The sequence below is a fragment of the Ammospiza caudacuta genome, chromosome 19 (assembly GCF_027887145.1).
Source record: "Ammospiza caudacuta isolate bAmmCau1 chromosome 19, bAmmCau1.pri, whole genome shotgun sequence".
Taxonomy (NCBI): Eukaryota; Metazoa; Chordata; class Aves; order Passeriformes; family Passerellidae; genus Ammospiza; species Ammospiza caudacuta.
The window spans coordinates 12,934,217-12,946,741 of NC_080611.1; the positions used below are offsets into that span (position 1 = coordinate 12,934,217).

Below are 12,525 nucleotides of genomic sequence, written 5' to 3' on the forward strand. Positions count from 1 at the left end.
AACCTCTGAGTTCTTATAATTATCAGTGAACACCCTAAATCAATGCAGATTTTCCCTAAACCAACCAAACAAAACCCCACACACTGGTGTTACCCACCATCCCGAATTTTCCTTCTCAAGTCTCCTGTTACCTTAGCTAATGCAGCAAGCCCTGAGGCAGGCTCTGGATGACCCATATTTGACTTGGTTGATCCGATCAACAGTGGCTCCCGCTCACAGTCACAGAATATACTTGTAATGCTGCTTACTTCCTGTGGATCTCCAACCTAGTATGAAGAGAATCAGAATGGCTATTAGCCAGCACTTCCAAAACACACCCCAAAAGAGAAATCTGAAAGATTATGGTGTTTGGGCAAAGTCCAAAAGTTGTGAAGCAGAATATACTCTACTAATTGGTAGAAGGCAAAAGGATTTTACTTTGGGAAAACAAAGAATAATTTAATGGAAAGTGTGGCAAGAAATGCAAGGGAAGAAAACACTCAGTCCCTAAGGGACCATGCTGACCTTGGTGCCTGTCCCATGAGCTTCAATATACTCCACTTCTTCAGGTTTGACACCACTTTCGCTGTACAAAGATCTGATCAACTTCTCCTGCATCTGTCCAGATGGGAATGTCACACCTAGGATCAAAATTGCCATCAATTCCACTCTACTATCAGGTACTTCCTGTTCTGATTTTAGCATCCTTTCATTTACTTTAGGCTGCCAGGTCTCTCCCCAAAAACCAAACTAAAGACCTTTTCACCATGTTCTTAGCACCAAACTCTCAGGCTCTTTGTAAGAAGAGCAGAGAAACCAGGAATTAACCTAAAGCAATGAGTTAGGCTAGGGTGGAAAGATACTGGTTAACAGAATACTAGATTTCTAGGTTAAGTAGAACACGTGAAGCTTTCTGTCACCACAATTGGAGAGCAGGAGAAGCTGGACAACAGCAGGGTAAGAGCTTTACAGTTATAATACTATACCTACATTTCTACCATCACTGCAGAAGTTACTGCAGAGATGTCTTAAGGAATGCTGAACTAGCAAGAGAACACTGCTGTTACTTCAGTAAAAATCACCGCTTTTCTCCTTGAAGTTTTTTACAAAACAGGGTCCTGAACTTTGCATTATCAAAACCAGAAAATGAAAAAAAATCCCCAAACACAAAAAAAATTTCTAAAACATCTAAAGAACCCTACAACAGACCACTTTTTATGGCCAAGACTCTAGACTGAACAGTTCTGTAGGTATCTCACAAGGTAGGTAGCTCAAGACCTACCTTGCTCCTTAAAGCCATCAGTGTTAACTCCAGCATTTACAACTGTGGCATAGATCCTCTTAGCCATAGATCTCTTGGTCAAAAGAACAACAACAGCAGCTTCAGAGCGACAATATCCATTTCCTGAGAACAGAGAGGGAACAAGTCATGACTTCTGCTTTGCCTTGTAAAATGCTGCCAAACACCATGCAGGAAGATTATTGCTTATAGTAGACTGTTTTGAGAATATGACATATCTATTTCTTTTAAAGAAAAATGTCATGACCTAGAAAGATACAGTGCTCATCATAAACTTCACAACAGAAATTTTCCATCAAGAGACAGCTAATTTTTCTCCAGAGGCAGAGGGATGAACCATATGTATCAGTTTCTTCCTCACAGTTAATTTTCCAGGTTCAATAGAAGATGCAACATAGATCAGGGTATGGCCCAAACAGTGCACATTGGAACAACTACAAGGTTAGCTCTTTGCTGTATTGAAAGAGTAGCTGGTCACAGACTGTACAGTAAGTTACTCTCTTACAACATAAGCTTTTGTACTTATGCCTTACCTGAAGCATCAAAAGCCTTGCAGGCACCATCAGGACTAAGCAGACCCAGTTTCATGAACTGCACAGATGTGTTGGGTTTCAGCAAGAGGTTCACCCCACCTACTAGGGCTGTACTGCACCGCCCATGACGAATTGCCTTATAAGCGTTTTCCAGAGCAACGAGACTAGAGGAGCAGGCTGTGTCAACAGTGAGGCTTGGTCCTTAAAAAACATAAGGAAAAACAACCTTAATATCCTAAATTCTTCTCCAAAGATGACAGGATGGGATTACAAGAAGCATATTAAAAACAATGTTAAATAAGAGTTGCTTCAGAACATAGCACATAAACCTGATGCCATGGGAGGCTAGAATCACCATCTCTGCCTACTTAGAAGGTATGGCATAAGAAAAGTGGGAAAAAATTGTGAACAGATTTGCTTTAAGGGCATTTTAAAAAATTCTGTCTCTCCATCAAAAAGAGAACGCAGCTTTACAGGCAAGTCTCATCTAATTACCCATTCTCGTCAATAAAAATCCCTTGTCCTTCCTGATGCTGCCTTTGCCATCATCTCTGTTCTCTGCTGCAATCCACATCAACTACCATTTCTCCATTCCCTTCAATACCATACATGGACTGAATCATACCCATGCTGGCAATTGCATCATTTCTGTGGCTCACCTACTTCTTCCACTTTACTCAAAAAAAACCCCCAACTGCTACAGTCAATAGCAGTCTATCTCTGGTCTAGCTGACTTCCACACATCTTGGTACCAAACAGCAGTCCAAAGGCCATAAAGGCTTCCTGACATCACCACCTTTCAAATGAACACCAGCAGCAGCAGCTCAGTTATAAAAAGCCTTACAGGGAGTCCTATCATATAGTCACTACATATTTTTTACTTTTCGTATGTAACTAAGAACAATTACATGCTATTTTCTCTTTCCAAAAGGGATCTGTGCCATAATATCCATTCCAGTCCTCTACAGCAACTGTGGTACAATCATGTTGAAACTGCAATTGCTGATCAGCATCAACAGGTTTGGGGGGACACTTACCTTTAAAGTCAAAGAAGTAGGAAATCCTGTTGGCAAGCATAGCACGCTGACAGCCAGTCATACTGTATCCCAAAAGCTCTTCTGGATCTTGGCTAAAGGCTTCACCAGCCTCTGACCCACTGCAACCAACCCATACACCTGCATCTGTGCCACGGAGGGTGCCCGGATTAATACCTATGGGATTGGAAGGTGGATTACAGTAAACAAAATGAAGGGCAAACTGGGGAGATAACAGGTTCGCTTGCATCAGTTTCCCAAAAACTTTTTATTGCCCCTTTCTGGCAGGCCTGCAGCATTGTTCCCTTACCCTTACTAACCTTTCAACAGTTTCAACTGCAGACCTTACATGTCTTACTTCAGAGTCCATCAGAAGTTTGGTATTGGCTTTCCGCCAGAACATACTTTGCCCTGACAAAGCTTTTCAGCCTAGCTGGGCATTGCTAGAGACTTGTGCAAAAAAGTGCAGGGACTATGAAAAGTACAAATGCTGACAGGAGAAGCTAACTGTTGATTTCCAGTAGAGAGAAAAGGAGCAGACTGAATGGGAGAAAAATCACAGCACATGAAATGTCATGTGAGCACATCAGTATCTATCTCCAGCTGAGATCTGGAGTACAAGACAGACATGAGAATTCTTAAGTATAAAACCAGCCAACAACCAGAACAAGAAACAACTTTGCTCTAAAAAAACCACATAGCAAGGTCTACTGTCAGAAACCTCTGCTGTTTCTTCACTGTGCTTAAGGCGTTCTGGAGACAAATATTCAATCTCCAGATGGGGGCTTACAAGCAGAGAAGCAAAAATTCATTTCAGTAAGTCACAGAATGTTAAGTGTTGGAAGGAACCTTAAAAGATCATCTAGTCCCAACCCCCACTGCCACAGGCAGGGACATCTTACACTATACCACACTGCTCAAGACCCTACCCAACCTGGCCTTGAACACTACCAGGGTTGGGGAACCCGCAGCCTCCCTGAACAACGTCTTCCAACACCTCACCACCCTAACAGTAAAGAATTTTTTCCTCATATCTAACCTAAATTCACCCTCTTTCAATTTGTAACTAGTCAGTACTAGTGAGGTGGTTCCAACTTTTTCCCTATCTGCTTATGTTCTGACAAGAAACTAATTAACATGAAGAATAAACTTCTTGGCTCGGTGGATAAGTAACTCAAAATCTCAAAACACTGGCAGTGATAGAAGAGAGAGACTCCTATTTCTGAAAGCACACTTCCTAGGAAAGCCTTCTTTAGGAACAGATCAAATTCTACAGGCTTTCCGAGAATCTGGCCATTAGACAGGAATACATCAGGCCATCTGTCATTCTTTTAGACCATGCATGAGAATTCTAATCAAGTCATCCTTATTTTCCTTTTACAAAGGAATTATTATGGAATGTTAGGGTAGAGAAAAACAGAAAAGCTCTAGAACCATGGACTGTTGAAGTGATTCTGTCATACTGGTTGTACCATATAATACAGGTACAGATTTGCTAGCAGTCAGCACTGATTTCTTTGTTTGCGTTCCAGAGACAACAGCTTTGTTGTAACCCTTATACTGGGATCTAGTAACCCCATAGCATGTCTTGGATCTCCTCTCTAATGTCATGGCTTTCCCTTGTCAGAGTTCTCATCACACAAGTGCATGTCTACACCTGTTACAGAGAGACAATACAGCTTAATTCTCCCTCTTCAGCCATTCAGCCACTTACCTCCATCCAAAATAGCTTCATAAGAAACTTCCAACAACAAGCGAAGTTGGGGATCCATTGTGTTAGCTTGTTTGGGGTGAACCCCAAAAAAAGAGGCATCAAATTTGCTTAGGTCCTTGAGCTTTCCATTTCTCTTGGGCAGTCCATAAATTCCTGGGAAGAAAAATTTGACAGAGTCCCAAAATCCATAAACGGTGAAGCGGCTACAAGCTGAGAGACAGTACAGAATGACTAGAATGACCAAAATTGATTTTCAATTACACATGAAACCTTACTCCCATGTGCAGTACTCAGAGGGTTGCATGAGTATCTACTGACCTACCTCATCTGGGAATGAGAATGCTGCATTAGCAAAAACAATTGTAATTTTTAGGATTCCCCTGGATATAGCAGCAAAAGACACCTATCCAGTTTAACCATTTTTACTTTGGCAAGTTGTACCAAGCACATATAGTCTAAACAGTGGTTCCAGTCAGTCACCAATTAAAAGAAAAAGAAAAGCTGCTTTTGACTTCTGCAAATCACTTCAAAAAAGTATTCTGTTACTGGATTTCTCGATGATTTACCAGAAGTTAATTCACATCTGGAAGGATTTCAATCTCATAAATTCTCTTTTCATAGGATAATTCCTCTAAAGCATTCAGAACTCAGGGCTCCAAAAGGAGGGACAATAAGCACTCACCTGGTTTCCACCTCCGATCATCCTCTGTGACCATATCAACTCCATTAAGCAGGTTTTCCCAAAACTCCTGCAAGTTGTCAGATTCTGGCAGCCTTCCTGCAATGCCTGCAATCACCACGTCCTCCATCGCTTAGCTTCTCCCTGTTGCTGAGATCCACAAAGCAATAAGGCTAGTAAGATTTCACACAGAGGTAAGTATATGTGTCTTGTCTTCCTGACATGTTGTGACAAACAAGCATATTTGCAGGAACACCCACACACAGGAACAACCCACGGAGTCTCTACTATTAAAATAAAAAGAAAAAGACATCCCAACTAATCAAATGGACCATAAGACCTGTGGGGTTGATAAGGATGAAAAAAAAAGATGATCCTGAAGGAGCATCAGGCTCAGAGAACCACCAGTTTCTGTATGACAATCAGAAAATGAGTAAGTCTACCTCTACTAAATGTGGAGCCTCTATGAAGTCAGCAGAGAAGAAAGATTAACATGCTGGAGCACAGGTGGGTGGAGAAATTATGAAATACATATAGTAAAATACATAATTACAAGGCAAACCTAACAGGTAGCAAAACAAGTTCTACAATCATTCCGAAGTTAAATGCTAACTTAAGAATCAATAATCAAAAGATTTGTTGGATGTGAAAAAAAAACCAACCCCAAACAAACAAAACTACAAGACTGCACAAAACCACCCCCCAGGTAAGTAACACAACCCTTACCCCCCCCATTAACTCTGAGCAAACAAAAACCTGACTAAAAACCCCAAACCAAACCTATCAAACAACAAAAAATCAAACAATTCCCCTATAAACACACAGAGGAGAAAACCCACACAAACCACAAAGATTACAGTACAAATCAGGATCATTTTAAATGTTAAAACCAAAGAATTAAGTGTTACATCTAAAGTGTTTCCTAACTGGACCCTGCACTGCCACATGTTTAAAGAACTGTGAATGTGGTACTGACTGTATGATAGAGAGTGGTCCTTTAAGATATGCTTTGGCAGAACAGATCTGGAATACATACAGGATGAAAACCATCACCTATTGTCCCAAGAAATTTGTATTCAACACCCCAATCTCAAATACCACAGGAGAGCATCATGCTGCATAACATAGCATGGCAGGGCACCTGTATCAGACCACAGCACCAAATGATAGCTCGTATAATACACTCCTTTATCTTCTACTATAGTAAAAAACATATTAACAACTAAGTAGAGAGGAGGCAAGTTAACTTGATGTTTAAGTTAAATTCAAATTATAATTTTAGATCCTAAGTAGACAAGTTAAAGGAGTAGTGGAAATACCCATATATATGATAGGAGCTTTTTTAAATATGAAAATAAATAAAAGTTGCAGCTGCAGGAACCAAAGAGAAAGTAAACATTCACAGTACTTCCTTAAATAATCCTTCTGGTAAGCAAACTATTCTTTAATGCATGGGATTTTAAACAAGTAAAAAATACAAAGGAAACTAGGCATTCAAACAACTGCACGTCTGCCTTAAAAACTTTGAAGGAAAAGGTTTGTTATGAAAGACCTGAAGTTTGACTTCCATCAGGTATTATGCTACATAGTGGCATGCACGCCCATTGCTTAAGTGCTGCTGGGGCTTGATCATCTTCTCCAAAATACAGCACTAATGGAGTCTCTCTGATGAGTGCTTAGTGGCTGGTTTTCCAACTCAGGACGTTTCATTTGGGCATTGTTTTGCAGCCTCTTTTGGGACTTCCTGATGCCTTTGAGCAAGAAACAGGCCCCTCTTCCATCCACGGACTACACTGCTCAGGCACAATGACACTTTCCTGTCATAGCTGCACGAGGTTGCTGGGCTGTGCAGAAGGAAAGCAGAGCCTCTGTACAGCTGAGGTGCAGCTCTGCCAGAATGTAACACCACAGAGGCTGCCCGATTTCTTTCACCCTTCTTGCCTTCAGCAGTAATCCTGATTCACATCTGTGGAGTAACTGTGGAATTATGCAATACCTAACACCGAAGCAGAAGAGATGATTACTTCACCCAGTCCATTCCTTCTGGGAGCAGAAACAAGTGCTCCCACAAGGACATCTTGGATTTCTAGGTCTTGTGTCAAACACCCAAGCAACAGAAGGTCTATTCAACTCTTGTTCATTTAAAAAAATAAAACAAAAACATTAAGGGCCAAATCAAGAAAAGCTCTTACTGAGAAACTAGTCCCCAAAACTTAAGTCGGTAGTAATAGGCCCAGTCCACTCAGAGCTGAAGAGCTTTCCCACTCACACAAAACTAGCAAGTCAGTTTTATTACTGGCTTCATCACTGTACCTGTGAAAACCAACCAAGGGCCACAAGTCAACTACACTTTCAGCATTTCTGTGCTGGGGCAGGGAAAGAGAGATCTTGGGCACAAAGTGTACTATTTAAGTTTAAGATATGAGATACAAGAACGATAACTTAAGTATGACCCAATTTTATACCTCAGCTCTTTGGGTGATGATCTCTAGGGAGAGAAATATAATTTCTGTTTCAGGGGACTGAAACATGACTTATCTGATTGTTCCTTCTCATCCCACATCTCTTTTCCGGAAGTATCAGAAAAACTCTATCTGGGTAAAACCAATCCACAAAACATTGCTTTCAGACAGTGAAGTAATGAAATTCATTAACAAAACAATTTTTGCCAACTTGTTTTGAATGTAGTTGGGCAAGACTATGTCAAAGGTGGAGAAAAAGATGTTGCAGTAATCAAAATTAGAAGAATAAGAGCCAAGAAGATAATTTTAACTTGGGTAAGAAGAGCCACAAATTAAAATATTTTAATACACAAAGAACCAGAAAGATTCAGACTTGCCACAAAGAGCTCCAAATGCATACATCTAAGATAAAATAAAAATTATGGATTAAGCAGCAGACAGCAGAGAGCATCTGCTGTTGAAAAACAAGAGTGGTCAGAAGAAAAGTCATGAATATTAAGCCATCCCCAATTAAACAGCGATTACAGTAGTTGTTACAGTTACCAACAATGTTTTCAGTCTTCCTTGCCAAATAGTAAGCAGGTAAACCATTTTAAAGTTGATTGTCTTTACCCCCAAATGGTGTATTGCATTATTATTTTACTTTATTAGAGACGTGTTTTCCATAGAGCATTTTTTGACTATACGCAGCAACACAGTACATTGACAGATTTTCAAGTATAGGGCATAGCACAGATCAAGAAAGAACATTTATTTCTACAGATGTTCTAAAGGAGATTAGACTACAGAAAACATACAAACAGACTGCTCCTACTACCTCTGATGAGTGAAATGTTCAAAAGCAACAGGTCCAAATAGGAGACAAAGAAGATAAAGAGGGACAAACAGGAGTCTTCTGTTTCTTAAGGCTGTATTTTCTGAATCCAACCAGACATCTACCATTCTTCTTCCTCAGTTTATCCTATGCGTTTACTTGAACTGAGTTTGTGAATTCTCCTCAGACAGCTAGCGTTTTTGAGTGGAGAGAAGCAAACACACTACAGCCGACCTTCCCTTCCCTCCCTTCCCCTCGAAGTATCAGTGCAGTAGACACCTCAGTTAAGCCTAAACTACCATCTTGTTGGATTTGCACAATATTTTTTAGCAATTCTATTGTGTTGCTGACTCATTCAGTTTGTGACTAGTAATAACTAACAATCCCTTCTGGTATCAAAGCAGCTCTTAAGTTGAAATACTGTTTTCTATTGCCTTTAAAACATTTTTTCCAGTCCCTCACTAACTGGGCACCAAAAATTAAATTTAAAAGTATTAACCATCATTTTCTACCATCCCTGGCAGCTGTACAACTTTTTTACAATACTTTTCTCTACTGCTTCCCTACAGAAATTACCCTCAGACCATTAAGCATATAAGCTTATAGAGAGAAAGAAAAGCCAAAAAATCCAAAACCAAAACACAAAGTGAAGGTATAATCTGATGCCTTTGCCCGCTCATACCTGACTTGCCAACCACTGGACATAAACTTATTCTGCTGTACCTTGTTCACCTAGGGTTTGGTGAAGAAAGGAAGGGGAGAGGGAGGGAGAAACAGCTGTTTACAAAGAAATGATAAATAAAACCCAAATCTTGTTTTGCCTGATGCACATTTCCTTTTCTTGGGATCAAAGTATTTATTTCACTGTTATTTTGACAGCTCTCATCATGGTGGAACAGAATCCTTAAAGTTAGTTCTGCTATTGTTTCTAGACAGTCCAAATCTTCACCTTTTCTGGATCTCTTATTATTGTAAAATGAAACACTCATGACTCCTCCATAGCTTTCCTCAGCACAGATATTGACAAAAAGACTGTTTTCTTTGTTTTTCAGTATGATTACATCACAACCCAGGTTTCCTAATCTCTGGCTATCATTTCTAAAATTTGTAATAAACTGTCCTTACACAGAAACTGCACTTACAAAGAGTTATAATGCTTGCCTCCAAAAACCCCATTCACAGAAGAGAGGCAAACACAGTCTGGCTTTCATTCTTTTGACACAATTTGGCTACCATCAATCTGTATGTTACAGATTCAATTTAACAAAGACCTTTCAAATGCCTCTGCTTCAGGTAAGTATTTGTCCTGTCAACCGCAACACAAATGAAAAGCAGTAGATTGTGTTTATATTTAAAAAGCACTAGTTAGGGGGAAATGCAATCTAGTTCAAATCTGTAACTGGAGAAAGAGTAAGTTAGGCTTTATTCATGGAATCAACACAGCTTGGTTGATTCCCAAGCTGTCAGAAGTTACCTGTATAAAAATCTAAAGTCCCCAGTATGACTATATCACGTTTGTAAAACAGCTGTTCATAACTGCCCTCATTCTCTGAATTCACCCACTAAACGCAGCCTTTCACAATGTACTATTCTTTTCACTTTGTTTCAAGAAGGATAGAGGCTGCAGGAAAAGCTGAATCCTTTGCTCACGTGGCTTGAGGTTTCTTCTCCCATTTTTTAAGACAAGACATGCTCCAAAGCCCCCAAAGGTGGTCCGACGGAGCAGGCAATTTACACACCCTTAATACTGCCTGTTTAAATTTAAGCATCCAAATAAAGCTATTAGCCAGGACAATACGCATTTTGTATCTTATAGGGCTGTATTCCAGGGAAGGAATTCGGACTAAGAACCAAGCAGGTGCAAAACCAACCAAAGAGAGAAGAAGATCACATTCCTAATAGGAACGCATCATCAAATCCATACTGGTGTACGATCACCGGGCTATTTCGTGCGGGCCGCTGGTTTATACTGAAGTGGGAAAGAACAGTTTAGCAATACACACGGCACGTTTTCTCAGACGGATTCCCAGAACCTATTGGCGAATCTCCCTTCCCAATATCGAGCGCCGATATCCTCCCGCACAAGCTTCTTCAGCCTGCCAGGACCGTGCCTTCGCGCTAACCCGGGACGGCGTGCAGAACGCGGCCCCGCTGCCCGGGCAGAGCGGCCCGTGCGGCCCTGGCGCCCACTCGAGGCCGTGCGGAGCTCGGCGCCCGAACTGCGGCAGCGCGAGGCCACCCGGCCCGCGGCGGGCGCGGCCCCTCACGCAGCTGCTGCCGCCGGGCGCGCGTGAGGACTGCGGACAGCGGGGCCCGGCCGCGTTCCCGATCCCGCACGGCCCGGCTGCGGGAGGTCGCGGCCGTGGCGGCGGGACGGTCCCCGTCCGCCACCAAGATGGCCGAGCGCCAGCACCACAATGCAGCCACCTTGCCGGGCGGGCGGAGTGCGAGGCTGCGGCGCGGTAACCGGCCGCTGAAGTGGGGGCCTGTCCCCAGAACGACCGCGGTGGGCCACGGGAGAGCGGCCCGCAGCAACAGGGCGCGGCAACCCCAGGGCCGGGAGCAGAACCTTCCGGTCGCGCGGACCGAGCCCGCCGACTCCCACCGAGCCCAGGGACCCTAATCGGCTACCCGGCGCAGAGGGCAAGATGGAGCCTCCCCAGCGCACCGGCGGGGCGCAGCGGCCTGCGGAGCCTGGAGCAGAAGCTGCCGCTCTCCCGCCGATACCTGTACAAGTGCGGATGGCTTCGTGTCGGTAACACTCCGTCGTCAGCTCAGTGCGGGATCCAGATGCTGCGGGGTGGACGCTGCGGCGGCGGGTGCTGGGCTGCGCACGGCCGATACTCCGCGCTCTCCTCACTATCTCCCTCTAGCTCCCACTCCTATTTAAGCAGTCGCCACCTCCAGCGGCCACGCCACATGGGCTGACAGTTTACGCCTCGCCGCAGTCCAATGAGAGCCGGGGCAGTGCCGCCCCGGTCAGACCCGGGGTGATGCCAACCCCTGTCCGCCAGAGCCGCTCCGCGGGAGGAGGGGGCCCTGGCCAGGCCGGGACGGACATAGGCAGGCCCGCTTGCCCTCGGGCACCGGGCCAAGCTCTCGCGCCCTGCCCCGCCCCGTACTGGAGGCCGTGGAAGACTAGGCGCTGCGGGCGTGCCTGGCTTTGGCCTGGCCTGGCCGGGGACGCGGCAGCGCCCACCCCCCGTGGGCGCGGACCTTGTCGTGTCCCTCTCCCACCTCCCCGCGGGTAGGTACACTGTGGGGCGTACGACCGCGCCGTACCGGCACCGTGGCTCGGCGACTGAGGCGAAGGCTCGGCGGGCGCTAGTCCAAGCCCGGTGGGATCGCGCAGCGCCCGCGCGCATCCGCGGCGCACAATGGGAAAGGACGCGGGGCAGGACGCGCAATCCCGGGACGGCACCCAATGCGGAGGCGGGGGAACGTGGGCGGGGGCGCGGCCCTGCCAATCGCAGGCCCGCGCGGTGTTGCTAAGCGATAAGGCGATGTGGTGACGGCTGAGGGGTGGCTGGGGCCGCCGCAGAGCGAGCAGCGCCCGTCGCTCTCCGGCGGCGGCGGTCGTTCACCCCGGCGGAGCGCGGTCCCGGGGTTACCACAGGGCAGTAGGCACGCCGGCCAGGGATGCGCTGCCCCGTGCCCAGGCCCGTCGCGCCGCCCTGACTGGCGGCCGCAGAGCGAGTCCGGAGGCGGGGGGCGGGCGCCAGAGGTTCCCTCCCCGCCGTGCCCCTGCTACGCCCCCCTTCCCACCGGAACGGAGCGGGTCGCTCTGCGTGCGGGCACCTCTCATCCACTTTCCCTTAACTTGCACTCCTTCGGTTAAACACGAACAGTAACGAATCTCAAATTTCTTGTGTATTGCCTACGACTGCCTCTCCGAAACAAAAAAGCCTTTCGGTCGGCAAATGTGGGCTTGAACACGGGGACGCAGGAAAGTCTCCCCGCCTTGTCTCTCCCTCATGGCTGTGAACAGGCTCTGGGCAGAGGCCCCGCTC

The 12,525-nt window shown here is 45.1% G+C and overlaps 1 protein-coding gene across 1 annotated transcript in view; it reads right to left on the reverse strand.

Annotated features, from left to right (window-relative positions):
• FASN (fatty acid synthase) overlaps positions 1–11,464 on the reverse strand; it is a 41,614-nt gene extending 30,150 nt beyond the window's left edge. The window contains exons 1-8 of the mRNA XM_058817474.1: positions 11,243–11,464; positions 5,243–5,389; positions 4,561–4,713; positions 2,850–3,023; positions 1,813–2,013; positions 1,262–1,384; positions 505–620; positions 132–266 (exon numbers count right to left, since the gene is read on the reverse strand). Of these exons, the coding sequence (XP_058673457.1) occupies positions 132–266; positions 505–620; positions 1,262–1,384; positions 1,813–2,013; positions 2,850–3,023; positions 4,561–4,713; positions 5,243–5,369 (1,029 nt within the window). The 5' untranslated portion in view covers positions 5,370–5,389; positions 11,243–11,464. The remainder of the gene's footprint in view (positions 1–131; positions 267–504; positions 621–1,261; positions 1,385–1,812; positions 2,014–2,849; positions 3,024–4,560; positions 4,714–5,242; positions 5,390–11,242) is intronic.
• Between the last annotated feature and the right edge of the window lie 1,061 nt (positions 11,465–12,525).